The sequence below is a fragment of the Monodelphis domestica genome, chromosome 4, assembly GCF_027887165.1.
Source record: "Monodelphis domestica isolate mMonDom1 chromosome 4, mMonDom1.pri, whole genome shotgun sequence".
Taxonomy (NCBI): Eukaryota; Metazoa; Chordata; class Mammalia; order Didelphimorphia; family Didelphidae; genus Monodelphis; species Monodelphis domestica.
In genome coordinates, this window is record NC_077230.1 from 416,654,104 (window position 1) to 416,681,056 (window position 26,953).

The 26,953-nt window shown below is 51.0% G+C and overlaps 1 protein-coding gene across 3 annotated transcripts in view; it reads right to left on the reverse strand.

Moving 5' to 3' along the window:
- Positions 1 to 556: 556 nt before the first annotated feature.
- Positions 557 to 26,953, reverse strand: part of WDR62 (WD repeat domain 62) — a 35,994-nt gene continuing 9,597 nt past the window's right edge. Inside the window, exons 7-32 of one of the 3 annotated variants that reach the window (XM_007491871.3) lie at positions 26,206 to 26,388; positions 25,877 to 26,037; positions 25,193 to 25,382; positions 24,912 to 25,049; positions 23,504 to 23,682; positions 23,178 to 23,269; positions 22,661 to 22,786; positions 12,489 to 12,556; positions 12,110 to 12,231; positions 11,724 to 11,799; positions 10,738 to 10,849; positions 10,543 to 10,606; positions 8,452 to 8,574; positions 7,960 to 8,066; positions 7,356 to 7,408; positions 6,530 to 6,745; positions 6,225 to 6,361; positions 5,449 to 5,567; positions 4,900 to 5,037; positions 4,652 to 4,783; positions 4,015 to 4,144; positions 2,867 to 2,996; positions 2,674 to 2,740; positions 1,654 to 2,343; positions 1,265 to 1,347; positions 557 to 1,066 (exon numbers count right to left, since the gene is read on the reverse strand). In XM_007491871.3, the coding sequence (XP_007491933.2) occupies positions 683 to 1,066; positions 1,265 to 1,347; positions 1,654 to 2,343; positions 2,674 to 2,740; positions 2,867 to 2,996; positions 4,015 to 4,144; positions 4,652 to 4,783; positions 4,900 to 5,037; positions 5,449 to 5,567; positions 6,225 to 6,361; positions 6,530 to 6,745; positions 7,356 to 7,408; positions 7,960 to 8,066; positions 8,452 to 8,574; positions 10,543 to 10,606; positions 10,738 to 10,849; positions 11,724 to 11,799; positions 12,110 to 12,231; positions 12,489 to 12,556; positions 22,661 to 22,786; positions 23,178 to 23,269; positions 23,504 to 23,682; positions 24,912 to 25,049; positions 25,193 to 25,382; positions 25,877 to 26,037; positions 26,206 to 26,388 (4,020 nt within the window). In that variant the 3' untranslated portion in view covers positions 557 to 682. Of the gene's footprint in view, positions 1,067 to 1,264; positions 1,348 to 1,653; positions 2,344 to 2,673; positions 2,741 to 2,866; positions 2,997 to 4,014; positions 4,145 to 4,651; positions 4,784 to 4,899; positions 5,038 to 5,448; positions 5,568 to 6,224; positions 6,362 to 6,529; positions 6,746 to 7,355; positions 7,409 to 7,959; positions 8,094 to 8,451; positions 8,575 to 10,542; positions 10,607 to 10,737; positions 10,850 to 11,723; positions 11,800 to 12,109; positions 12,232 to 12,488; positions 12,557 to 22,660; positions 22,787 to 23,177; positions 23,270 to 23,503; positions 23,683 to 24,911; positions 25,050 to 25,192; positions 25,383 to 25,876; positions 26,038 to 26,205; positions 26,389 to 26,953 lie in introns of all 3 variants that reach the window. The other 2 variants (XM_007491870.3, XM_016422621.2) reach the window with 2 other exon arrangements.

Here is a 26,953-nt window from a genome sequence, read left to right on the forward strand (position 1 = left end):
CACCACATCCCATGCACTATTTCCTTGGCAATTCTGCCTCAACATTCTAATTTGTTTTTTAAAAGTCAAATACCCAAGTGCAGAAAAAGACCATTACTAGAACTTGTCTGACATGGTCACCACTAGGATCTCCCGGCCAGGCTGGAGGCCTGCTGGCAAATTGGAAGCTTGATGAGGGGCCTCTGAGCCAGGCCTGAGAAAGAAGGGCATGGAGAGAAGCTATGGGACATAGGCCCAGTGTCTACCAGGAGACAGCCAGGGCTCTGCATGGCCCCAAGGGGAAGAACCGGAACCCACAGAGGGTGAGTGGGAGTAAAAGTGAGTCAGAGAAGGGACTTCTTAACCATGGACTGCCTTGTTGGTGGAGTGCCCTCCCCACCACTGGATGAATCTTCAAGAAGGCTGGATGACCCATTTGGGAATGTCACAGAAGATTCATCCAAATCTGAGTCACCAGATGGAAGAAAAAGTTCTGGAGGAAAGCCCCCCCCTCCCCCACCCCACCACCCCAAGGAGCTGCACTAGGACAAGATGGGAACGAGGCACCAGGAGCCACTTGCGTTAAAGTTGTTTATTTTCTAAAAAATAGACATTTTCTTAAAAGCAGCAGAGAAGGAAGAGGTGGTCATGTCAGTGTGATGGTCCTTGATCCCCACGGAGGAATCGTGGGGTTATAGGATGTTCAGGCCCTGCTCCCCTGGCCCGCCCTCAGTTCCCTGCCACCCGCCTTTCTGCGAACCGCTTGCACCAACAGCTCTGAATAGTGTTCCAACAAGGCCCGGACCTCTGAGCTTGGCAGAGACCACAGCAGAGGGGTTGGGAGGCCTGGGGCAGGGCTCACTGCTGGGGAAGGTGAAAGAGTCCAGGCTGAGGCTGGGGCTGGGGCCAGAGCCAGGCCCTGGGCTGGGGACAGGGCTGGAGACAAGGATGGGGATGGGGGTTGGACCACCTCCTCCCCACAAAGCCAGGCCATGGCATCCAGCTGGCCCTGTATCCACAAGAAGGTGGAAGACAATTCTGCTAGGACTTGCTGCTGTTGTCCACCCATTCGAGGGCTGGAAACCACCTGGAAGGAGAGCAGGGGGCATCAGAAACAATTGGCCAGTGGCACGGCTGGCCTAGGGCCAGGCAGGGGTCAGTCAGTCATCAGGGAAGATGGGGCAGAAAAAAGCCATAGAGAATCCTGAGCGGACGGACAGGAGCGGGAAGGAGGGTGCAGGTCAGGATCTCCGTCCCTCCTTCCCTCAGCACTCCCAGCTCTTACCATGTTGTAAAGGTCCAGGGCCTCCTGGAAGCTGCGCTGCAACTTCTGGGTGATACATTCCACACTGCTCATGCCGAGTTGGGCTGAGAGAAGATGAGCCACATCAGGAAAAGGAGGCTGGGAGGCCAGGCCGAGGGGATGACCTCCCGGGATCCAGTGGATGCTAAACCCCTCCATCCTCAAGACGCATGCAAGGGGACCAGGCTAGCGATGGGTCATGGTGGCTGTACTTTGTTTGGAGCCTGCTTGTGGTGAGGGCATCAATGACAGTGTGTGGGGCCAAACCCAGGCCAAGTGAGCTATGGAGGGAGGAAGCTGCCTCTGCTTATTTATCTACCTGGACCTGGGCAGTGGGGGCTCTCCCGAGGCCCTGAGGTAGCGACACTCACCAAGGGGAGGATCCAAGAGTGGGGCCTCGGAGCCGATGCACCTGGGCCCCCGAGATTCCATGGCTGCAGGGCTCTCGGTGTGGGCCCGAGCTGGTGGCTCCGGCCCTGACAGCCTCTGGAGGAAGTCGGGCTCATAGAGGCCTGGGGCCTTCATCTCAGTCGGAGTCTCGCTGGCCAGGAACTCCGCTGGGACAGCTTCCACAGTGGCGATGGAGCCCTTAGTCCACCCTCTTCCTAGGCCTGTCTCAGGAGGGCCAGGGATCACAGTCGGTGCCAGAGGCAGTAGGAACTGGTCAGAGACATTGGTCAGGTCCAGCCTCAGGCCAGCTCGGGCTTCATGATTACCCCAAGGGGGCTGGTTCTGATTTCCCTCCAGGCTATTCAACTCTCTGGTCCTGCTTGGCAAACCATCTCGCCCCAACGTGGAAAGTTCTCCCATTGAAAGAGGCCTCTTCAAGCCATACAAGGCAGGAACGACGTTTTCTCCAAGAGACACGCTGCGGGACATCTTTGCCCGGGAGCTCATGGTGGCCTCAGCGTAGGATCGGGCAGGTAGGGCTCGGCTGCCCCGGGCCACGGAGGAGGGGAGTGGAGGTGACCGCTTCGGTTTTCTCTCCCTCTCTTTCTCTAGGGGCAGGCCCAGCAGGGCCTCAGGGGGTGGGTTTGGCCCGATGCCAGTGATGCCAGAGGCTAGATAGAAAGCAAACAAACATGTTAGTCCTTTGGCCATGCCAGGGGAAGGGAGGGATACTCCCTGGCCTGCCCCCAACAATCTTAGACTTGGTGGGCTTGATGTCCCAGTCCTACAGGGGGAGCAGCACTCATTTCTTGCCCAGGTTCAGTGGGTTCCATATAACCAATGCCCAGGAAGGACCTTGGCTAGAAGGTGCTAGGCCTTAGGGTGCTAGAGGGTTGGGAAGAGGGGAGGAGGAAGCCTTACCCAATGGGAGCAGGACCTGAGAATGGGGCAGGGAGAGTCTCTGCAGGAAAGGAGGGCAAGTGGCAATGGGTCAGTCTTACCCAGTGGGCACCAGGACGCTGGCTCTGGGGTCTCCGGGCTCTCGGCTTCCTTCTCTCCTGGGAGTCCCTTCAAGCCCAAGTCGTCACACAGTTACCCAAGAGTCAGGGAGTCACCCAGCCTGCACTGCCCCTCCCTATGGCGAGTTCCCGTCAGGCCAGTAAGGCAGCCTGCACCCTCCTCCCCTGCACTCACATCGGAGGCCTCTGCATTGTTACAGCTCCTGTTGGTCCGCACGGACTTGCCCCCTTCCCGACGAAGCACCACAGCCTCCAGGGGCTTCACTAGCTGAAGAGGCAGTGTAGGTGGGAAGGTGTGTGCAAACCTGAAGGGGAAATGGGAGCCCCGAGTAGGATGGCCTCAGTGGTAGTGGGACTTGAGAGAAGCTCCAGGCCAGTGAAGGAGCTATGGGTCCCCCGAGCCAGGCTGACAGCATGATGGGGAAAACCAAAAGCACTGACATCAGGCCCAATCATAGGCAAGGCCTGCGTTCCTGAGGGCTCTGGGCTCTCCACAGGAGCACCCAAAACTCGGGGCCAGCAAAGGACCACAAGAGATACCTGGCTCTGCACCTCCCCCTCCAGAGCAGCCCATGAGGTCTGGGCCACCAGGATCTTGCCTGGAACTTCCTCTCCCAGGGAGGAAGGAGAAGAGAAGAGGAGGCTAATTCTCTGGAGGATCGAGTGCTCAGGCCCCCAAGCCACCAGGTGGGGGCTTACAGAACCAGAAGGAATCTTCGGGAAAAGGAAAGTCAGTGTCTTCCTGCTTCTTGAAGGGGACAGGATGACCTGGGAGAGTCCCCTCCCCCAGAAGACCAGAGCTGAGAGGAGGGCCAGGGGCCATTACTCAAGGCCTAGAGGGTAGGATCCAGAGGAAGAGCTGAGGCTGGGGGGGGGGGGGGAGAGAGGGGGCACATAGGGCTTCAAGGATAGGAGCACAGGCTCCAAGGGCCTCAGAGCCAAAGGCAAATGGGGGATGCAAAGGGGAAAGTCCACAAAGTCACGGGCAGAATAAAGACTTCTATGGGTAACCATAGCCAGATAGAGAGAATGGGAACAGGACTGGCTGGCAGGGAGGCTGGCCCTAAGGTTATTATTCTAAGGGAATTGGGGAGGGGAAAGGGAGAATTACCCTCTGTGGCACAGGGAAAGGATGGAAGCCAGGCCTCTATCTTGGGGCCACCTAGCACTTGACTCCCAAAGGGAAAGACCAGCAGGCCAGTGCTCCCAGGCAGCCGAGGACGATAGCAGTGGGAAGTTGGGCTCACTGCCCAGCCATGGCTATTCTCTCTCACCCATCTGGCCTACCTGCCTTTTTCCTCCCCTTCCCACTCTCCTCCCTACCTGGAATTCTTCTGGAATCGAGACAGAAACTGGGTGGACATGCTCAGGCGAGAGTTGAGGAAGAAGCTCTTCTCAGAGTCCGCATCCATCTCAGGAGGCTCCACGTCCTTCAGGGTATCATTAAACAGCTCTGGTGGGGAGGGGGGAATAGTAATTTTTCAGCCTTAGCATCTGTGGCTCTCAGGAGGAATCTTGGAGAAGCAGGCCTTGAAATAAGGCTGGGCCAGCCTCTAGGAGAGGAAGGGTCCAACCAGAGCCCCTGTGTCAGTAGCCCTCCCCACCCTCCCACACCAACATGGTGCTCCGGGTACGATACCCGACTAGTTCCTGAGAATCCCGAAAAGGAGCAGACCAAAGAATACTGTCCACAGAACAAGGCACTCCGAGCTCTGTTCTCCCCAAGGAGACTGATGGTCATTCAATGAGCAAGCTCTTGTGAAGCAATTACCAAGTGCTAGGCAGGTGCTGTGCTGGGTGCAGCATCTGGTCCCACCCAGAGGCCACATGTCATCCTCCACCCTGAACTCCCAAGTAGAACCCCAGATTCCACTCCCCACCCGCTGGGAGCAGCCATCCCTGATCCTTCTGGTATGAGGAAGTCAGTACCAATATACCCTGTGCAGCCCAGATGCCTTACCTTCAGGGTGGGCATCAGTGAGGGTCTCAAAATGGTGTCTAAGAAACTTCTCTTGCTCCGGTGTCTGCGGCAAGGAGCTGCCGGGTGGCCCAGGCCCCTCTGATCCACTGAGCTCCACTTCCGAAGTGCTCTCTGTGTCCGAGGCCAGCATGGCAGGAAGCCCCAGAATGAGAAAGGAGAGGCAGGCCTCCTTGAGCAAGGGTATGCCTCCCGGCGCCATCATCCAGGCCAAAGAGGATGGGACTCACCTGGGGCTTGAGGAATTGGGTCAAAGGAGCTCTTCTCAGCCTTGGGCTGGGGTGACGAGGAGAGAATTGCTTTGAAGCCCCCTTCCAAGTCAACAGTCTCAGCTTCAGTTTCAGCTTCAGATTCCAGTGACTCCCCACCTGCAAGGAACAGGTAAAGCTGCTCTCACTGGGAACCTGCAGTCACAGCGAGGCCAGTGTCACCTGAATCCCAAGTTGGGCCAGGCAGATGAACTCTGGAAGCCTCGAGAGCAGGCCAGTCATTGGGGCCAGAGGGAAGAGCACAAAGCACTCACAGGACACAAAGGCTGTGGGGGACAGGGCCTCGAATGACAGAAGAGCCAGTTGAGGGGAGGCAAAGGAAGCCAGTGCCAAGTTATGAGCAGAAGGACAGACAAATGAAGAAGCAGCATCTCAAGAAAGGTCTGCAGCAAGCCCACCCCAGATGGGCAGAGGAGGACAGGGCACAAGGAAGACACAGTCAGAGCTCAAGAGCCTTAGGAAAGTCCCCGTCTCCCTCCCCACCGAGGGGTCTGCCTGCTTTGGGCCTACCTTCAGGCTGTTGCTCCAGGGTACAGCTATCCAGTTCTCCAGTTAGAACCGTGGGACCTCGAAGATAGCCATTTCCCCGCTGAGAGGAGGAGACATCTGCTTCCTTCAGACGATACTCACTTCAAAGCAGGGGGAAAACCCAAGGGAAAGGTTTTCACCGGGAGCACCCTAACACAACTGGCCCAACCTGAGCTGCCCCAGAGAATGGCTCCCTCGGGCTAGAGGGTCTCCGGAGAGGAGCAGAAACCCTTCAAGAATGGGGAATGAATGGGTACTCCTCTGGGCCTCATACCCCCACTGCAAGCCGAGCCCAGGCCATGCCGGGCACTTTCTTGAAGCTCACTAATGGCCTGCCTGGCTGATTCTCCCAGCAGTGCCACCTTCCTCCTAGCAGGAGAAGCCAGGGAAGGATGCAGTATCTGCCCTCCAGTTCTATGCCTGCCATTTCCACAGGCAGACTGTGCGACCACATCTCCATTTCATTTTTCAGTGGGGATAATAATCTCTACCCAAGGCCGCTGGAGAAAAGTGCCTTGGAAATTCTTAAGTGTGGGGGATTGTGAGTTGAGCTGGGAAAAGCGGTTTGCCTATAACCTGGCAGGCACTCACCTCTTGCCCTTTAAGGGGCATTAATCTAGGCTGGTCACCCTCTGCTTTGGGGCTCTGGGCCTGAGCTTTCCTGCCCAGGAGCCCATGGGCTTGGCTGACAAAGACCCAGGCTGCCCCCCCCACCCCCCCAGCAGAAACAGCAGCTACTGCCAGAAGAGAAGGCCCACCTTTTGCCAGGGATGGCTTCTGACTCCAGGTTGTAAATGATGATGTCATTTGACTTGGGGGACTCCAGGTCCAGTTGGAGGAAGTCAGGATGCTGGAAACTACCTTCCCTCTGGCTTCCACCCTCTTGGCCCTCTGTCTGAAAGAGGGACAGAAGCTCATGGTCTGAGGGCAGGCCCAGCCAGCTCTGACCCCATGCAGGCCAGCTGGTGAGAAGAGAGTAGGCTGACCTGCTGCTGTCCACACTGGCCCTCACCACAGCCCAAGGGGCCTGCCTAGGAAACCTGGAGTCGAGGCACTGACTGACCTCAGTGAGGAGCTGGGTCAGACTCTGCGGCTCCACCTTCTCCAGGCCAGAGTCCTCCAACACGTCAGGGTTCACGGGGCTGAAATAGTAATTCAGGTCCCGGGCATCCAAAATGGTCTTGATGGGTTCTCTGTCAGCCCGCTCGGCCCAACGGCCATGAGGCTGGTAGCTCCGCTTGGCGTGGAAGGTGGCCCCATCCACATCATCATCCCCCAACTACAGAAACGAAGTAAGAGTCAACTGTTCCCCTGCCGGCCACCTGCTGAGCTGCCCATTTCCCAGCAGAAGGCTCAAGGGGAAGGATAGGCCTGCAGGGAACTCTGGCTGGCAAGGTCTCCTCCTCTATGCTGCTCACCAACCAGAGGCTGGGCCTACCCAGAAGCAGCTAAGCCGCTGGGACTAAGCAACCAACATCTATAAAGCAGCCACTTTTTTCAGTGCCTTGTGTTAGATTCTGGCAAGATACCCAGCTGTGAAGAGGACATGATTACTCTTTAAAGGACACTTAGCTCCCCCTGGACCAGGTACCTGGTCAGGGTTCTTGGCAATAGGCAGCAGAACTGAGGGCCACAAGGAGCAGCTCCAAGTGCTTTGGGGCCCCTGTAGTAGAAGCAGCAGTCTGGGCTCCCTGGGTAACTAAAGGAAGCCAGATCCCCTCCTAAAATCCCTCCTCCCTCTACTGCCTACTTCTTTAGCCCTGGATTTTAGCTCCAAACCAAGAAATAGCCACCACGGAGAGAAGTACTGGCTAGCAGTACTAGGCAAGGCCCTCACCTGAAAATGGACACTGTCCCTAGCTTCCCTCCCGAGCCAATCACCCACTCACCAACCGCTTTGCCCAGAGAGGAAGCTTGCCATTGGTGAGCAGGCATCGCGGATCTAGAAAGAAAAAGAGAACCAAGGTCAGGAAGAATCCCCTATATCCCTATGTCTCTAACTCTGGGGTTGGAGGAAACAGAATCCAATAGAAGGCCTGGCCCCAATTACTTAAGAAGCAAGAGGGAATGCCCCCCACCTAAGCACACAAGAGCTTGGACGTCACCCCTCCTACCCTCGGGGAACTTCCTAAAAATGAGAAGTCACCAGCAATGTGATAGAGCTGATTTGGGCTGGAGATATTATGGAGAAGATGCCCACTTTAGTCCTGTAGGAAGTAGGCCACATGTGTGTGCATTTTCTGGCTAAGCTCCCTGGGAAAACCTCTAAGCACTAAGGTGACAGGGCCAGGGAAGCCCACAAACCCCAAGTAGTGGCCTTGCCCATTCATGGCAGTAAAGAGCAGATCACAGGCTCCTATGCCATGAGCTGGAGGGGCTGTCAGGGGCCAGCCAGGCTAACACCCCCTTTTCACAGATGAGGAGCCAGAGGCCCAGGGAGAAGCCCAAGGAAGTGAGCACCAGAGGCCAAGCCTGGGCAAGGCAAGGACCTGCCTGTTTCGAAGCTGTCTTTCGTGGGGGTCTTCAGCAACTCCTCTTGTTCACACTCTTCCTCCAGCTCGTCCTCTGTCTGCTCTCCAGGGCTCAGGGAGTGAGTCCCACTGGGCATAGACACATAAGTTTCCCGTCTGAACTCCAAGAACAGAGGAGAGTATGGCTTTAGGACATGCCTGGAGGCCAAAGTCTCACCAAAGCCAGGTAAGCTTGAATGCCTCTCTGCCCCCGACTTTAAGCAGTAAAGGACCGACTCCCCACTCCACAGTCCCAGCCCAGAAAACCCCCATCCGAGATCCCTTTCCCCTCCCAAGGCCTCTGGTCAAAGGGCAGAAGGAACCTGGAGGAAGGGAAAGGCTGGGTCCCAAGCTCCCCAGGAGCCTGCCATAGCAGGGCCGGTCCCCCAGCTCCTCTCTCTCGAGTTGTCATGTCCCACCCTGCTTCCCCAGTGGACAGAAGAGCCCCTTCCGGGGTCACTGTGAGCCCAGCTACCTCAGCTGGCTGGTCCATTTTCCATCTTTCATTTTCTTCTGCTGCTCAATGTGATCAATTTCCAGCAAATGCTGTTTCATGCAGTTGGTGATCTCTGGGCCCAGCTGCCAGATAAATACACAACTGTGGGACAGACAAAGGCCAGACAGGGGGTGAGCAGACTGGCAAGGGGGAGCGAAGAGGAGCAAGAGAATGAAAGGGAATGGATGGACAAAGGAAGCACCTACTAAACACCCACCATACCACGCACTTCCTGTGCCATTTGAAGCACTCAGTGCATAAATAGAAAGGTGGAAAGAAGCCTTGCTCCCCAAGAGCTCACTTTTTAATGGAGGCAACAACAATGAGGACACTTGACATCCAAGTCAGATGGGAGCAGAGAGAGGAGGGAGGGAGATTAGGACACTGAGAGACGTATGCCTTTCATTTGTAGTATGGCCCAGTGGAAAGAGCTCTGGACTTCATGTTAGGAGGGATCCAGGTTCAAATCTCACCTCTATTTGACCATTTAGCCCCTCTTAAGCCTTAAGCCTCCTCAGCAGAAGTGAGGATCCCATGAGATCCTGTATATAAAGGCCTCTGTGAGCTCTGAAGAGTTAAAATGTCAGCTACTGTTCTGCTAGTTGGCCTCTCAAGGCTTTATGGCAGTGGCCCCTTTGTTATGTCACCAGTCCCATCCTACCAGGCCCCAGAAGCACCAGTTCTGGAATGTGCCATTGTGACTTCCTTCCTGGCTGACAGTGACCAAAGAGCAGGGGGCAGCTAGGTGGCTCAATGGATAGAGACAGGTCAAGCTGAATTCAAATGTGGCCTCAGACACTTCCCAGCTGTGTGACCCTGGACAAGTCACTTCACCCCCATGGCCTAGCCCTCACCGCTCTTCTGCCTTGGAGCCAATACACAGTATGGATTCTAAGATGGAAGGCAAGGATTAAAAAAAAAAAAGTCTCTTCCTCTTTTCTTTGGGTCCAGCCAGCTCAGAATCCAGCTAACTGCCCTGTCTCCTAACTCCCATCTGGGATCTTGTCCCCTAAGAGGGCTCTGCTGAAATCCAGGTGTACCAGGTCACCAGCATGGCATGCCCTTCACCTGCCCAGTTCAAAAAAGGACATGGCGTTAGATTGACCTGAGCTGCTAGCTCTCGGTGCCTGCTGCTTTCCTTTCGGAATGCTCATAAATCATCACCTTAAATAATATGTTCTAGGACTCGGCCAGGAATCAGTCCAACTCCGTCTCATCCTCTCCCAGCTCCATCCTTTCATCTTTAGGTTTTTCCTAATTGAGGAGTCTAAACTTTAATTCCTTTTGCGTGATAATATATGCATAGCCCAGATGGAATTGCTTGCCAGCTCCAGGAGTGGGGAGGGAAGGAAGGGAAGGAGATAATCTGGATCATACAACTTTGGAAAACTCGCGGAAATTTGTCATTAGGTATAATTGGTAAAAACAAAATATCTTTATAATAAACTTTAATTCCCTAAAAATATTCTAAGGAAGCTTCAGCCAACTCATGTCAGAGGGACCATGACAATGAAAATTCGAAACAAAAAAACCTCATCCTGTTCCCTCCCGAGTGCCCTACTTTAGTCTTGGTGATAATGAAAGGGGTTCTCCAAACTGTGCAGAGTGAAACTTGACAGCCCTGTAACAGCCCCTAGTCAAGGTACCAGAACTGCAAAGCAGATGAGAGCCATTCCAGGAATAGCTCCCCGCCCACAGAACACCCAGGCCTCCTTGGAAAAGTCCACCAAGCTCAGGGAGTTCTGCCCACACAGTTACTCTGTCAGAGCTACCCTGGGCACAGGAGCCTTTGCTATGGCACATAAAAGCCGTCCTGGCTGCTCCGTGCAAGCTGTTCGTGGTACCTATGTCCACGGCACCTGAAAGTTTTCCCAGCTATCTCCACACTTGTCAATCGATGAACAAGAATGACATTTAAATGAGAAGAAATATAAAAATATGGTGGAAAGGGTTTTAAACTACACAATCATCAAATACTGTTTTAGTTTTTCTATAACTGTCTCGCCTCACATTCCCTCTCCCTAAAAGCCCAATGGCTCCGTGTGTCCTACCCCACGACTGCCTCCTTACCTGTCTCCAGAGACGGTGATTAGGTGGCGACAGTCATAAGTAAACTTCATGCCCGTGACGATTTCTGCAACCAAATCAGAGAAGAGTCTTTCCTAGCCACCTCTGTGGGAAAGTGGCCAAAGAGGTATGGGCGCTGAGGAGAGGCCCTGCCTGAGACCTGGGACTTGGGAGCAGGCAAGAAGGGGTCAGGCCTACCTGAATGTCCAAACATCTTTGCAATACACTCTCCAGAATAGAAGTCGATCACTGAGATGCTCTTATCAGAGCAACTGGTGGCTAAGAAGGTACCCGAAGGATCCACATGCACCTGCCCAAGGGAAAAAGGGGAAGCACCATCATCAACCTGGCTCCAAAGCCTGCTCTTCCTTAGCTCTGGGAAGCAGTTCCCCTTGGACCTTCAACCCCTCCAGCCCACCCGTCTGGTCCCTATGCCCCAGCCTCTTCTGGTTCTTCCACACAGTTCCAGGAAGTAGCTAGGCCCAATGGAAGGGAATATTGCCCCCTAACTCCCAGACTCATTCTGAAGTAGCCTGGCCCATGTCAGGGCTTCCTATCAAACCTCCACAGGGCCAATGCCTGATACTAGGGAAGGCCACTTCTTAGAAATGTCAACATTCTTTTAAATTATGAACTAAAAAGTCATCAACAGACACGAACATTTCAGTACACAACAGAGAGTCAAAAAAGGGCATTATGTTCGAAACCATGAGCTTCTGTTATATGCAGCTGGGGGTTTTAAAAGCCTGTATCAAATCTGAGAGGCAGTGTAGCCTACTGGGTAGAAAGCTGGCTTTGGAACCAGGAAGACCTGGGTTCCAGTCCTGCTTCTGTCACACACACTTTTTGGCCCCTCAATGCCTCAGATCTTCAAGACTAGCAACTTTACAGTAGATACTGGACTGCATGGGCAGGGTCCAAGGCATCACAGAGCAAATCTCTAGACTGAATGGGAGACCATAATAATTAAATTGCCCTGTCTATGGCCTCTTCGGAACCTTTTGTTTTCTTCAGTGTACTTTTCATTAATGCCTTTGCCCTTTTGGGGGGCATTTCTTTCACTCTCTAGTCTTTCCCTCCATCCCCCCCAAAAAGCAAGAAGGCTCATCTTCAGGGTTCGAGCCCTGGGACAGGGCCTCATTCTCAACAGACCCTTGACAGACAGAGCTGGGCTGTCCTCTCACCTTTAGCAAGGAGCCATCGTCCCCCTGAGAGCCTTTGTAGCATTTCTTCTGTTTGCCATTGACTGTGTTGTAGACTCTGAGGAGAACATCAGGCACCCTCTCAGGGCCTTGGAAGCCCCCTCTGAAATTGGCCCAGGCTGCCAGCTCCTTCTGCTCCTCCTCACCCCTGCCCCTTCCAGAGGCTCAGAGGGGAGCAGAACGGAGGGCTGACCGGGACTTCAACTGGGCACCATCTCTGGCAGTCCCGGGGCCCCAGCCAATGGTGACCAAGGGAAAGGCCACAGGGACCAGGCTTTGGGTTCCGATGAGGCTAGGCTCAGAGCTGAGCTAGGAACTGAGATCAGGCCAAGGGCAAAGAAAGCCCAGCCCATGCCTGGACAGCTTACCTCACATTCCTATCCTGACAGGCCACAGCCACATACTTCTGAGTGATATCGATGTCCATGTCATACAAGGTGGTCTTCTCCGCCACATGATGGGTCCGCACAAAATGAAGGCCATCAGATACCTAGGGTCACAGGTGGTCTTCAGAGGCCAGGAATATCCACCCCCTCCCCCACCTCCCTACCTTTGGGCAACATTATGGCTTTTAAAAAGGACAGAACATCTGGCTGAGACCGAGTGTCACTCTACCCCCAAGGGCGGAAGATGGTCTGTCCATAAAGTACTCTGTAATCCCCTGCCCTCACTCCCACACCCCCACCCTCAACTCCAGTCCCTAGGGCTACAGTCCCTGGGAGGAACAAGAATAGCTGGCCCCCTGACCTTTTGGGCACTGCGGAAGTAGATGCTTTTGTCAGCTCCACAGCTGATCATCTGGATGTCTCTGTTCCCTACAGGAGGGGAGAGAGGTTGGGCCCCTGACCACAGCTTGGCCCACCTTGGCTGGAGAAGGGTCAAGAGTTTCTGCAGCTGCCATCTTGGAAGGACTGTCGGAGCTCCCAGCCCTCCCATGGGCCCCTCACATTCTCTCATCTGCAAATCTGTCATTTCCCCCAAATCTCACCTCACTGGGACTCTACCTGTGCCTAGAACTCCAACCACCTTCCGTAATATGGCCCTCCCCATAGCCCTTTCCACTCTGGTGCTCGCTATGACCTCCTAGCCCACTACCCTAAATACCTCCGGGTACTGTGCCCTTTCCCAAAGACAAACCCATCCACCTTCGGGCCTCGTTACCTCTCTACCTAGCCCCAGCCCTGATTCTCATAATGTCCAAGCCACCCTTTCGTCCCCTTTTTGCCGCACTGGCTGGACTTGCTCATTTCATTTTCTCCCACACTCCCCAATTATCTTCCATCCTGTGATCCTCCCCATATGCCTCCTGCTGCCCATTTTCAGACCTGCTCATCTCTCTCCCCCCACTATCTACCTTCAAACCTCCCTGGGACTTTAGGGCTCACTGTGACCCCATTCCACCATGGCATCCTCTTCCCCTCAACAGACTCAAAATTTTGACAATAAGATTGTGTCCACTTTAAAAGAGATTTTGCTCGAGGAGAGACTAAATGAACACTCTAATGCAAATATTATCAACATAGCAATGGGTTCAAATCAAGAAAACATGTAATGCCCAGTGGATTTACGCGTCGGCTATGGGGGGTGGGGGTGGGGGGAGGAAAAGAAAATGATCTATGTCTTTAACGAATAATGCTTGGAAATGATCAAATAAAATATAATTTAAAAAAAAAGAGATTTTGCTCTTTGGTCCACTATATATCCTGAAAGTTTAAGAAAACAAAAATGAGGACTTCACAGGCTATATACAGTCCAAACTATTCCTTGCAGGGGTTCTTAACCTGGGATCTGGTCCGTGACCTTCTTAAAAAAATTTTTTTTTTTTTTTTAATATGGGGCAGCTAGGTGGCACAGTGGATAGCACACCAGACCTGGAATCAGGAGGACCTAAGTTCAAATCTGGCCTCAGGCACTTCCTAGTTGTGTGACACTGGGCAATTCACTTAACTTCATTTCACCTAGCCCTTGTCCTTCTTACAAGTTTACTAAAACAGAAAATAATGGTTATATATAGCATACTATATATATGCATATATAGATACATATGCAAATTGATAGCTGTAGGGGGCAGCTGGGTAGCTCAGTGGATTGAGAACCAGGCCTAGAGACGGGAGGTCCTAGGTTCAAATCTGGCCTCAGCCACTTCCCAGCTGTGTGACCCTGGGCAAGTCACTTCACCCCCATTGCCTAGCCCTTACCACTCTTCTGCCTTGGAGCCAATACACAGTATTGACTCCAAGACGGAAGGTAAGGGTTTAAAAAAAAATTGATAGCTGTATTTCAGTACAACAGGTTTCTATTGTAATCCTATGTATTTGAGTTTTAGCTTTATTTTTTTAAATCCTTACCTTCTGTCTTAGAATCAAAATTATGTATTAGTTCTGAGGCATAAGAGTGGTAAGGGCTAAGGGCCAGGCAATGGTTAGGTGACTTGCCCAGGGTCACACAGCTAGGAAGTGTCTGAGGCCAGATTTGAACCCAGGACCTCCCGTCTCAAGGCCTGGTTCTCAATCCACTGAGCTACCCAGCTGCCCCCAAGTTTATGCATTTAAAAACATGGTTCTTAGAAGGGATCCATCCATGGGCTTTGACTCCCCAAGGAGTCCATGACAGACAAAAAGGGTTAAGAAGCCCCTGCTCCACAAAAATCTCCTTAGCAGACTCCACTCAAAGACTTCCCAGGTCCGGGAAACCATTCTGGCCCCAAGGCAGCCCTCTCCATCTTTGGACAGCTCCGTCTGTTACAGGGTTGTCCTGAATACGACTTATCTCAACTCCATCTTGTTCCTGGTTTTGCTCCAAGGATGAGGCAGAATTAAGTACTCTGTTTCTACCACATGACTTGCATGGCCCTACAGTCTCCTCTTTGCCAGCATAAACATGCTCTGTTCCTCCTACTGGTCAGCATAGACAAAGCCGAGGTTTCCAGTTCCCTCCCCATCCCAGTTGCTTTCCATTGATACCACTTTGACTTTCTCAATATTCTGAAATGTGACGTCCGACTATCTGCAAGACTGCAGCTAATGTCCTGACTAGGCACCAGGTGAGCCAGTGGGCATATCTTCTCTCTTGTTCTGGGCACAGGCCTCTCTTAATGCAGCCACCACGTTGTCCTGGGCTTATGGTCCCCTAAAATTTCCAGATCTGCTTTCCCCATGGGTCAGGACCCAGCAGGCAGTTTATTTTTGGACAGACCTCTTGGTAGTTCAATGACTCACTACTAAGCTGGCCCTCACACAAGCCTGTCAAGGTCTTCATATCGTACCTACTAAATGCTTTGGATTGACTTGATTGATTTTAGATGCTGATTCTGATGTGAGCTGCCCTACTAAGCACGCCTTTGATCATGCCTTCATCCAAATCATTGAGACACGGCAAATGGCAAAGGCCAAGGTCAGATTACTGGGCACACAACTGGAGATGTTCCTTCAATATGACATTGATCGTTGGCTCCAATCACCTCATCAGTTCTGCATCACTAATTATGTTACCACCGTACTAAAAGCTCTCAGCTTTGTCCGCACAGACTTCATGAGAGACACTGCTTAAAGCTTTGCTGAGTTCCAGTCATGTAATATTCTCCTGCTCTGCCTGTTGAATAACCTGTTCAGAAAAGGAAAGGAGCAGGGTCCAACCTGCCTCGGCTCTGGTTACGCCATGCTGGCCACTGATATTCACTGCTTCCCTTTCTAACCACTCATAAACCTTCCCTTTTTTGAAAATCAGAGCAGAGGGAAGCAAGTAGAACAAAGAGAATGTCGTATAGAGTAAGAGCAATACCATTTGAAGAGTGACTGTGAATGACTAAGCTTTTCTGAATGATATGAATGTTCAAATCAATTACAAAGGACTTAAGAAAGAAGATGCCATCCACCTCCAGAGAAAGAACTGATAAATGGAAGTATGTATCGTATGGTTCCATATATAATGCTGGTCTTCTCTAATTTGGGTTTAGGAGAGAGGGAGACACCTCAACACTTCATAATGTGACCAAAATGAAATTTAAATCTTTTTTTTTTAAACCCTTACCTTCCATCTTGGAGTCAATACTATTGACTCCAAGGCAGAAGAGTGCTATGGGCTAGGCAATGAGGGTCAAGTGACTTGCCCAGGGTCACACAGCTGGGAAGTGTCTGAGGCCAGATTTGAACCAAGGACCTCTTGTCTCTAGGCCTGGCTCTCAATCCACCGAGCTACCCAGCTGCCCCTGAAATTTAAATCTTAAGTAAAAAAAAAGGCTTAAAAGATAGTTGGAAGATTTGTCCACCCTAGTATCAGAGACCCTCCCTATGTTCTGCAATTCTCCAGAGATGACTGACTGAGGCTGAACCATGATAACTACCATCACCTTCACCATCCCTCTCTGGCCCTGGTGAGCTGAACTCAGGAGGGGCAGTTGATGCTCTTTTTTCTACCTCCTTAACTTATATGGAGCTCCACCTCACTGGGCACCCCTTTAGAGCTTATCACTCTGAAGGTCCTTCTTAAAAAAAGGCAAAAGAGAAGCAGGTCTTTCCTATTTCCCATTACTACTATTTGGAGAAATGGTCATTAGTCCTTCCTTTATCTTCCTCTTGTCCCCAACACACCTACAAAGCCCGTTCTTGTCATCCTTTTCATTTGCCAGCTTGGCACACAGGTCACTCTTTTGTACCCATCCTCCATTATCGGCCCCAGAGAAGAGTTCTATTTCCCTCCCTTGGGTGCAGAGGGGCATAGTGCCTGCCCACTGTCAGACATGATGCATGTGCTGGTTAGTTATGCTGCTGGCCTTTTTTCCTCTTTTTTTTAAACGTCATTACAAGAGAAGGCCTGCCATGGGAGGGCATAAAGACACTCAGAAATAAATGTAAAGATGAAAAAAAGGAAAATAGGACGTGAAAACAATTGGTAAAACTAAAAGGTCTGATCTTTTGAGCGAGTTCCCTAATGCATCCACATCAGTCTCAAATGTAAGCAACAGCTTCTCCTTTTCCCCAACCAAATCTCTCTGTTCCAATTTCCCATCACAAGTTCTAAGATTTAAATTCATGTCAATAACTCCAAGTACTACATGGTATAAGATTTATTAGTAATCACTTGAAGTAGAAGAAATAAAAAACAGAAGTATGAAGTCTAAGTAAAACCACATGGGTAAAATTCTCCTGCTGCCTCTCTCTCACTCAACCTCCCCGCAACAGAGAGCAAAGCAAGGGAGGAGCTACGCTCACAACTTCATCTTCAAAGCATGAGCACGAAACGTGAAAACAAAAATGGAAAGCTGGGAAAGAGAGCCATGGGGAGAAAATTCTAATTACACAATATGTAGTAATATTTACCTTCCTAAGTTCCCATCAATTCCATTTCAACTACCAAGCTCCAGCTTAACTGTGGCCTGAGAATTCTACAGGGTTAGATTTGGACTGGCAGGACCTTTTGAAGACATCAGGTCCAAACTCTCTGGTTAATAAATGAGGAAACTGAGGCATAGAGAGATTAGTCCCTGATGGTCTAATTAGTCCCATCAGGGTCCCTGAGCTAGTGTGTAATGTGGAATTTGAATCTAGATCTTCTTCACTTTAGGTCCTATCTATATTGTATTGTAGTTCGGTCAAGTCCAACTCTTTGTGACTCCATCTGGGGTTTTGTTCATCAGAAAAGAAACTAGAGTGGTTTGCCATTTCCTTCTCCAGCTCATCTTACAGAAGAGGAAACTTAGGTAAACAGGGTTAAGTGACTTGCCCAGGGTCACACAGCTAGTGAGTATCTGAGGCCACTTTTGGACTCAGAAAGACGCCTCCCTGACTCCAAAACTGGCACTCTATCCACTGTAACACCATCTAGCTGTCTGCTCTACTGTAGCACAGAATTACAGAATTGAAGAGTTGGAAGAAGCTTCTCTAATACGGTGCCCAGAGTCTCTTCAAAATTGTTAGCTCTACAGATTTATAAAGCACTTTACTCACATTAGCTCATTTGATTCTCACCACAACTATTGTCTCCATTTTCCAAAGGAGGAAGCTAAGGCAAACAAGTTACTTGTCCAGGATTTCACAGAATCTGTATTCATACATAGCTGAGGCAGGACTTGCACTTGGATCTTCCAGATTCCTGGTCCAGTCCTCTCCACTGCTCCAAGTGCCCTTCCACAAACTGGGATGTGTCAGCCCATGTTTGATTTTCTTTCCTATGTCACATATATGAAGATGAAATGGCTCCTTGCTCCAACAGTTCCCACCATTTGTACCTCAGGGTCCAGTCCATCCATACTGCTCAGTCTTAGAGCCTAAAGAGCTATTCCTCTTGGTTGTTTACTCCACTTTTTGTGGAATTAAATTATCACCAAGGAAAGTGACAAATTATTCAACTGTTACTGTGTTAGGTGAATTACTTTGTAGTGTGTGTGTTGGGGAATTGTTTAGGCATGTTGGAAAATATCAAGTCACATTTAGACAACACATATTGATAACCTGTGAGAAGCCTTTATCAGCTGCCAGAGAGGGTGTGCACCAGCAAATCCCAAGACAGTGGAAGATCTCACCGCCCTCCTATAATGCCTTCCATTTCCATGCCAAGATGATCAGCTTTCCCAAATTCCTTATCTCTGACCTTCATCTGGCCAGGTGGTCTCTAGTACAGTTCCTTGCCAATATGGTGGCCTCTATGTCTTCTGTCCCTCTCCCTAACACCAAGCTTCCCCTTCTGAATTTCTTCTCACAAGTAGTATCTCTTCTGATCCATTTTATTTGTATAAACACACCATGAAGCAGTTTGACTTAAACATTTACAGGGACTATACTTTGCATTCAGATTGTCTGGGAGTTTGTCAGGAGGTGTCCATTTGTCAAAACAAATTATGACCCAAAAGTTGCTGGGCTGTTTTGTTTCGTCTAGTCTGCCTAATCTATTCTGCTCTTTCTGAATACATTGTTAATCATATTCTGGTTGGACGTCCCCACCCAAGTCTTGAGGATACCTGCTGGGCTACCCTCTCCAGCTCACCTGTTACTCCCCTTGTGACTCCTCTATTGCCAACTCTTTCTCTGGTTATCATCTCCTTTCTATGACTCTTCTTCCTCTGTAGTAGTGGCAGCTCTCCACTATCTGACCAGGCACAGAAGGAAACTTTTTTCTTCTAATTCTCCCTTCTCCATTTAAAGCTCTGGACCAAGTTGACAAAACTCCAAACAAAATCTATGGTATCAGCCCTCATTAAGTGCACGCCATCCTTCTCAGGCAGCCAACATTCATCCAAAATTCCAAAGCTGCTCCTTGAGGCCATCTTCTTAAACCCTGAGCTCACCAAATAGGAAGTGAGCACTGGGTTGATCCAAACTCCTACGTCAATGAGTGGCTGTGATGAAAACACGGCACCACCTGTGCCCCAAAAGTCTTCAGTTTCTTGACCAATTCCAGAAGTCCCTGGCAATGTTTTCTAGGAGGCAGCATCGGAAATACCCTGGTTCCCATATGAACCACCAGGAGTGGGTACTGACCATAAGGCTGCACAAGGCTCAGGAGTTTTTCTGAAACATACTGAGATCTGCTTCATTAGTGTTATGCCACATCAGCAAAGAGCTCTCTGTACGATCACTGACCATCAGGATTTGTGTTTCCTTTCTCGATCATTATTCTACAAACCTTGCCTGCTGGCCTCCACAACTTTACTCTTGAGAGAACAAGCAGCTGCTTCTGCATGGGGCCCAGCTCAGCCTTCTTAGGGAAAGCCTCATGGCACACAGCTAACCCCAACCACAAGGCTCTCTGCTCAGCTCACTCTGGGGGTCACCATGGCATCACTTGCCTTCCCTCTCTTTAGCCTTTAAAGAAAACATGGGATTGAATCTTGACTCCCAACAACTACTTGGACGACCTTCAGCAAATCACCGAGCTTACATTTCCTCACCTGTAAAGTGCTGGGGTTGAACTCAGGGGATGCCAAAGCTCCCTTTTTTAGCTCTATGCTCACACTCCAATGAACCAGATGGCAATTCTAAGTACTTTCTACCCTCGATCTCCTGGCATGGCTTAGGCTCCTCTGAAGCTTCTAAAGAGTGTTTTTCATTGTTTTGTCTTCAAAGTCCCTCCTCCAGTCTTTCTTGGTCTCTTTTGCTAACTCATCATCCATCTCCTCCCCTAAGAACTGTGTTAATTCACCAGAGCTCATTCTAAGGAGCTCTGCTCTTCTCTTCTGTCTACATTCTTTCTCGGTGATCTCATTTGAATTCCATTAGTTCAGACTTAATTGCTCTCCTGAACTCCAGCACCTCCACCTGGATGACTCACCATCAGAAATGGGCTGCTTCAGTCTCCCCAAACCCACCCTCTTCTTCTTGATTTGAGTCTAGGCCTCTTCCATGCTAGTCTCCCAGTCAGCAACCTCTCCTGAATCATCAATCAATTGCCGAGTTTTTACGATTCTGCTTCTACATCTCTCCTGTGTGTCCCCGTCTCTCCACTCCTAGGGCCCCTAACCTAGCTTGGATCCTTCTCACATTTCTCCAGGATTATTCTAATAGCCTCGTGCTCATTTTCCCACTTCCAGCACCTCCCTTCTCCAATCCATCCTCCAAAAAAGTGCCCAAATAATCTTCCCAAGACGAAGATCTCAATGGGCCACTTCCCTACACAATCTTCAATGACTTCCTAATGGGAAGGGGATAAAATGTCAACTATGCAGACATTTAATCCTAATTTAAAACAATTTTAAATGGATAGAGAGCTGGTTTTTAAGTCAAGAAAATCTCAGTTCAAGTCCCAACATTTCACAGATACTAGTTATGTGACCTGGGACAGTCATTTTACCTTTTTTTTTTTTTTAATTTAAAATAACCCTGACCTTCCATCTTAGAATCAATACTAAGTATCAGTTCCAAGGCAGAAGAGTAGTAAGGGCTAGGCAATGGGGATCAAGTGTTGTCCAGGACACACAGCTAGAAGGTATCTGAGGTCACATTTGAACCCAGGACCTTCTGACTCTGGGCCTGTTTCTCAATCTGCTGAACTACTTAGCTGTCCCTTCACTGAGCCACCTAGCTATCCCGTCACTTTACTTCTCAACACTAGAAGGAATGATCTTGTCAATTGCTACAAATATATAATTTTAATTAGAAATGAAAGTTTTCACCCTCTTAAGAAAAAATGTGAATAGCTTTGCTATTTCAAATCCTCCAAGCCTTGCTTTTGGCCTGTCTTTCCAGACTTTCTTCATCTTATTCCCCTCCCAAAGGACATGTCTCAGCCAGAGGGCGCTATCAGCTAGACTCCAAACTTGATATTCCATCATCATGGGTCTCCCTGCCTGTGCCCTAGAACGCGTCCTTCCTCATCTCCCACCTTCTATTTCTTAACTTCCCTCAAGATTTAACTCAGGAGCCACGTGTTCCATGAAGCCTTTCCAGATTCACTCCCACCACCAGCTGTTGCTGCTTTCTCTCTCCCCAAATTCGCTTCTATTTTTCTCACTGTGCATAAAGATCTGCACCCGAGCCCAAGTGCCAAAAACATGGAATCTCCCTGAGGCAGGGACCACCTATTCTTGTCCTGGTATCCCCAGCATCTGGCAAACACAGTGAGGGGCCAACAGGGGCTAGATTGGGCTTGTGATGTCAACTATAGAACTTCCCCCTCCAGAAAGGTTTAACAAAATCAATTAAACTACAATGCAACACGGGGCAGCTGGGTGACTCAGTGATTAGAAAGCCAAACCTAAAGGTGGGAGGTCCTGGATTCAAATCTACCCTCAAGACACTTCCGGTGTGACCCTGGGCAAGTCACTTGACCCCCCACTGCCTAGCCATTACTGTTCTCTGCCTTGGAATACACAATATAGATTCCAAGACAGAAGGTAAGGGCTTATAAAATATATAATGCAACACAGATGATGTTGACTTGTGGTTTCCCCAATCAACGTGCTGCTGCAGAGACCCATTTCTATTGGAGTTACTACTGGTCGGCCTTGTTCCAAGTCCCACAGCCAATAATCAGAGCCCAGAGTTAATGAGCTGGTCATTGTTCTTGGCACCAAGCCCAGCTGCCCGAATGTCTGATAACCTGGCGAGGAGAGAAGGAGGCCAGCCCTTTCACCTCCTCTCACTGACTCCCTGAGGTGGCCTCATTATGCTGCCTCTCATCAGCCATTAGAAGAATCCTGCCAGGTCCTGATGCACCCAGAGGAGCTTCTCAACAGGCCTCTTACAGAGGGTCTCCAATCAGAATCTCGTCACCTTCCTTCCTCTCCCCATGACGCCACCGCCTTGTCTTCCCACTTCTCAAGTCCATCAACTTTCTACCCCTGGGGCTGGAGATGACATGTCCCCAAGATGGCCCCCAGTGACCTCTCAGCCTCCTTGTGATCTCCATCCCTACCAAGCCCTCCCATCCCGTCACTCTCTCCCCGCCGCCTACGCTCGACATGACCTTACAAGGATGACCCCTTCCCTCTCCCACACCCTTAGTTCCACCTTGTCCTCTCCGAGCCTCAACTCTTCAGATGCTGCTGCGAGCAAACCAACTCACCAGGCACCTCTACCAGCCTGTCTGACTGACGCCAACCCACATGCCCAATATCCGCCGTCTGTGACTTGTGCCTAAACTCCCATCTGTCCTCTGGATCCTCTCATCCCATCAGTTATCAGTACTGTGACCTAGGGGCCTCCCCTGACCCCAGCCCTCCCATCTCCTTTGGGCCACATGGCTGGAGGAGAGGAGATCTGAGGGAAGAACCAACAACAATGGGCGGGAGCTGCAAAGAAACAAATTTAGCTTTGATGTCAGAAACATAATTGGAGAATGGGCCACCTTGGGAATTAGTGGGAGGAGGGGGGTTCCCTGCTGGCGTTCTTCAAGGCTAGATGTTATAAAGTGGGGGGTGGGGTACTGTCAAGCACTGGGTGCAACAGGTGGCCACTTCTGAAGCACTGCAAATCTGCGGTCCTCACCTGCAAATTTGATGGCCGTGATGGAGGAAGAATGGTCATCGAGGGTTTGCTCCAAGTTATAGTTCTTCTCCACATTGAGCACGTGGATGAGTCGGTCTCGACTGGCAGAAGCCAGCAGTGTCATACCTGAGAAGAGAAGAGCGCCCGGGCTGCCCAGCAGGTCCTCCTGCCTCCTTGGCCTCCCACACCCTGACTTGCTTGGGGCCCCCGTGCTCAGGGTTCTAGTGCGCTGAGCACACCTCTGCTCGGGGCTCTTTCTCAGGGGTCTGTTAGACCAGTCCACAGAGAGCTCAGCCTTTCCAAAGGGTCAGATTGCCTTACAATATTCAGGAATGTCTCTCAAGCTCCAAGTTGAGATTTAAACGTCTCGAGATGAATCGAGAGCTCTCCGTCTGCCTGCACCAAGCAATCTGAAGGAGATGGGCGGTGAGGTCATGGCTCCTTGGTCCTGCCCTTGTTCATCTATTTCGCTACTTCCTTGCACACATTCTTGTCCACTCCAAGGAAAAAACCTCACCAGTCTCAGGCTTGGAATATTCCAAACATAAAACTTCTGCATCGTGGGCCTCCACCTTAATCAGCTCATCCATGAACCTGAGCTCATGAATCCTGCAAGACAAGATACCTCACAGCCAGCGGGCAGGAGAAACAGCTGCGCCCTGGGCCCGGTACACACGCCTACCTACGTACCCCCTATTTGCCATCAGCCCAAGGTAGCAAGGCTAGAACCCAAGAGTCACAGTAGGGAGGGAGCAGGGAGGAACAGGGAAGGCTACCCAAGGCTTCTGCCTGACGTAAGGCTATCCCTCACCAAAACTGGTGCCATGTGAGGGTGACACTTGCCTCAGATTTCCACTCCGGTCGCCTGAGGCCAAGTGCTGACCATCAGGACTGACCTGCATGACCCGAACCCCTGACTTCATGTCCACAGGAGTCCCATTCTCATTTCCCCGGTCTGGGAAGTGGGATATGTCCTGCAGGTGCTGGATGTCATTTTCTACATATACCACCTTTAGCAGGTTCTTTGAAGAGAAAAAAAAAGGAACAATGAGGGTCAGGCCTCCAGGAAAGGAGGCACTGGAATCAGGGGCCACGGCCCGGGGAGACAGCATTGGCATCAATCCGCTCAGCACCTGTCAAGGCACCACCCCGGGGAGTTCAGGACCACTGCAAAGACAAAAGCAGGGCCAGGGCCAGGCCTCGGTAGAGACACAGAGCTACACAGACGGGAGCTCCATCTCAGAAATACCTTTCCAAAAGAGCAGTTAAGTGGCTCAACAGATTGAGAGCTAGGTTGAGATCTGGCCTCCGATAATTCCTAACTGTGTGACTCTGGGTAAGTCACTTGGCCTCATACCCCCAGCCCTTATCTTGGAACCAATTCTAAGACAGAAGGTAGCGACTTTTTTAAGAGAGAAAAAGCAAGACAATGTGACCCCTGAAGGAAGAGGGGAAGAGTCGGAGCTAGCTCCCCTCTCAAGTGAAGCCTCTTCCAGGCCTCAGTGGCTCACAGCTCCCCACTGTCACTGTCTAAATATGCACGAGTCCTGTTGAGAGGGCCGGGATCAGCCCTTTACGCAGTTGGTGCACAAGCAAGGTTTGCTGCTACTAACGGCATTTCTTCATGTTTCGGGTTACAGGGGATTGGTGCAATTTAAGCAAGACTAGGCAGTCCAGTGGCTATGAGAAGTTCCCTGAGGCTGAGGCCTGGGAAAATGGCTGATTCTCTCCCCACCCACCCTTTACTCCTGGAGCCCATACAGGGTGTCAAGGATGCTTTGTAACCAAGCTAATCTATTCAATATACAAGTTCACTATACAAGTTGATCAAAGCTTTTCAGGCAAGGCTTAGAAATCGGAATTTTGTTTTAAACTTTTGCATTCCATCATAGAATTAATATTTGTTCCAAGAGAGAAGAGCGGTAAGGGCCAGGCAGTGGGGGTTAAGTGACTTATTCAGGGTCACCCAGCTAGGAAGTACCTGAGGCCAAATTTGAACCCAAGACTTTCCATCTCTGGGCGTGGCCCTCTCTATCCATTCAGCCGCCCCTTAGAACTGAATTTTTTAAAGGGAAGAAACCAATGTTGGCCAGAAGATATACTAGAGAGTGAATGGAGAAATGTCAATCATCTCTATCCTCCCAAGGTTCAGAGGCAAAGTGCATTTCGGGAGAGCTCTGGACAGTCGGGGCCACCCTGATTTGAAAGGAGAAATGGGAAACTAAAGCTTGTCAGTCCCACGGCCACTAACATTGCTGAAAACATTCTTTGGACGGCCAGAGGTCGGGCTGTTCTCCATGTTCCAGAAGCGGATGGTGTTGTCTGAGGAGCAGGTCAGAAAGGATCCTGAGGGCAAGCAGGCTCTCTGGTCTTCAAACTCTGGGTAAACCTAGACCCCACAAGAGGAAAGTCCAAGGAGGCTCTCGTCACAACTGCCCAAGTCAGTGGCTGGCAGAGCCCGGGCAGCCCTCCTCCCCAGGCTTTCAGGCAGAGGCTCTAAGATTTTGTAGGAGGCAGAAGGGAGCAACTCACCTCTACGTTCCAGACATAGGAACTATGGAAGAGATCGGACCACACTTTGCCCACTTTACTTAGGTCTCTGATGTCCCAGACATAGATGCTGTGGTCCTTGTACACACACGAGAGCCAGTAGTGGCACGGGTCAAAGGCCAAGGCCACTGTGTCTGGATAGACTGCCTGAGCCTTCCTACAGAAGAGGAAGCTGGCCAGAGAAGACATTTTCTTTATCAGCCTCATTCAATGACCAAGAGCTGAGCCCTAGTCCCCTTTCCCAGGGAGGGGGAGATGAAAGGACCTTATTAATGACAGACAAGTCTTCCTCCTTCTCCTATAAGGATGTGTACAAAATGCCTCCCTTGGGGCAACCCAACTGGCTCCCTGAAGGGATCTAATGCCAAGCCCACGGGAAGGAAGAAAAGTTAAGGACAGCTTCAGGAAGCCATGCCAGTCTCTTCTAAGCTGGTACCTGGAGACTTTCTCCAAGGTCTGGCCTAGAGCCAAGCACTGTGGCTCCTCTCCCCCTGCAGTGAGCCTATCAGAGCCTCCCTCTACTGGGGCACAGCACATGGCTCTGGGTATCTCCAAAGATCAACAGAAGGGCAGTTCACTTCCCCTCCCATCCTTGCTAAGGCTGACACTCTTAGGAGGGGGTGCCCCTCCCATCTGCCCACAAGCCCAGGCCTCTGGCTGGAGTACCTGGGATCCAGGCCTTGGGCCACATCTACTCCCAAGTAGTGGGGCTTGGGTAAGTTGGTCACATAATGCATGTCATGGGTCTGGAAGATGCGTACTGTCCCATCAGTGCAGCCACAGAAGATGAGATCCTCACTGACGCACAGGCACGATGAAAGGGAGACCTGTGGGCCAGGGGGAGTGAGAAGAAGGGTCAGGCTTTGGCCTCCAAGAGATCAATTCAGCCCACCCCCAGGGACCCCAGCTCAGAAGCATCAGTGGGGTCATGGGAATGTCAAAGCACCAGAAGAAGCTCCTGAGAAAGAGGGGTTTCCCCAGAAGGATGGGGGTACCTTTAAGTTGATCCACTTTTCTAGGACCCTCTTCTCATTAAACTGGCAGAGGAGACCAGAGTAGGACACACAGAAGGTGTTGCCTGCCATCCTGCCCCTCCCGCAGGCAACACCACAGAAGACATTGTTGTGAAGCTCTCCCAGGATGCCTGAACGCCCCACCAGGGGCACGGTGCCAGTCACCTAAGAGCAAAGGGGCAGTTCACAGCCCTGCACTAGTGCACCCTGCAGTCAGCATACTCTAATGCTAGATAAGGGCTGAAGAAGAGCCAATGAGCAGGGACTCAGGCCAGAGGTGAGACAGAGGAGAGCAATCCTGAGAGAAAAGGGCAGGAAGGGAACAGGAAAAGGAACAGGGCTGGGAAACGGGCCCAGAGTCAGCAAAGGCAGGAAGGAGCAGAGGGCTTCTGAACTAGGACATGGGAAGGCAAGGAGCCAGAAGCTAGTGCTTGGGGTTCATCCTGAAGCCAGCACAGGAGTCCAGCTGGAGTCCGCAGGGAACAGTCAATAGTAGGGGGCCAGGCCCAGACGCTAAGGACCCAGAAACCAAACAGAATACAGAGGAGAAACCACTGAGAATAGACTAGAACCACAGTGGGGGTCTCGGGGAATAGGCCCAGATCCCAGGGGGCCTACAGAGAGGCCAGGCCCAGAAGCAAAATCTAGACCTAGCCTCCTCCCTTCCTCTGTCTCTCTCTCTCCCCCTCTCATCTCCCTTCTCCCTTCCTGTCTCTCCTGCCCTCCCCAT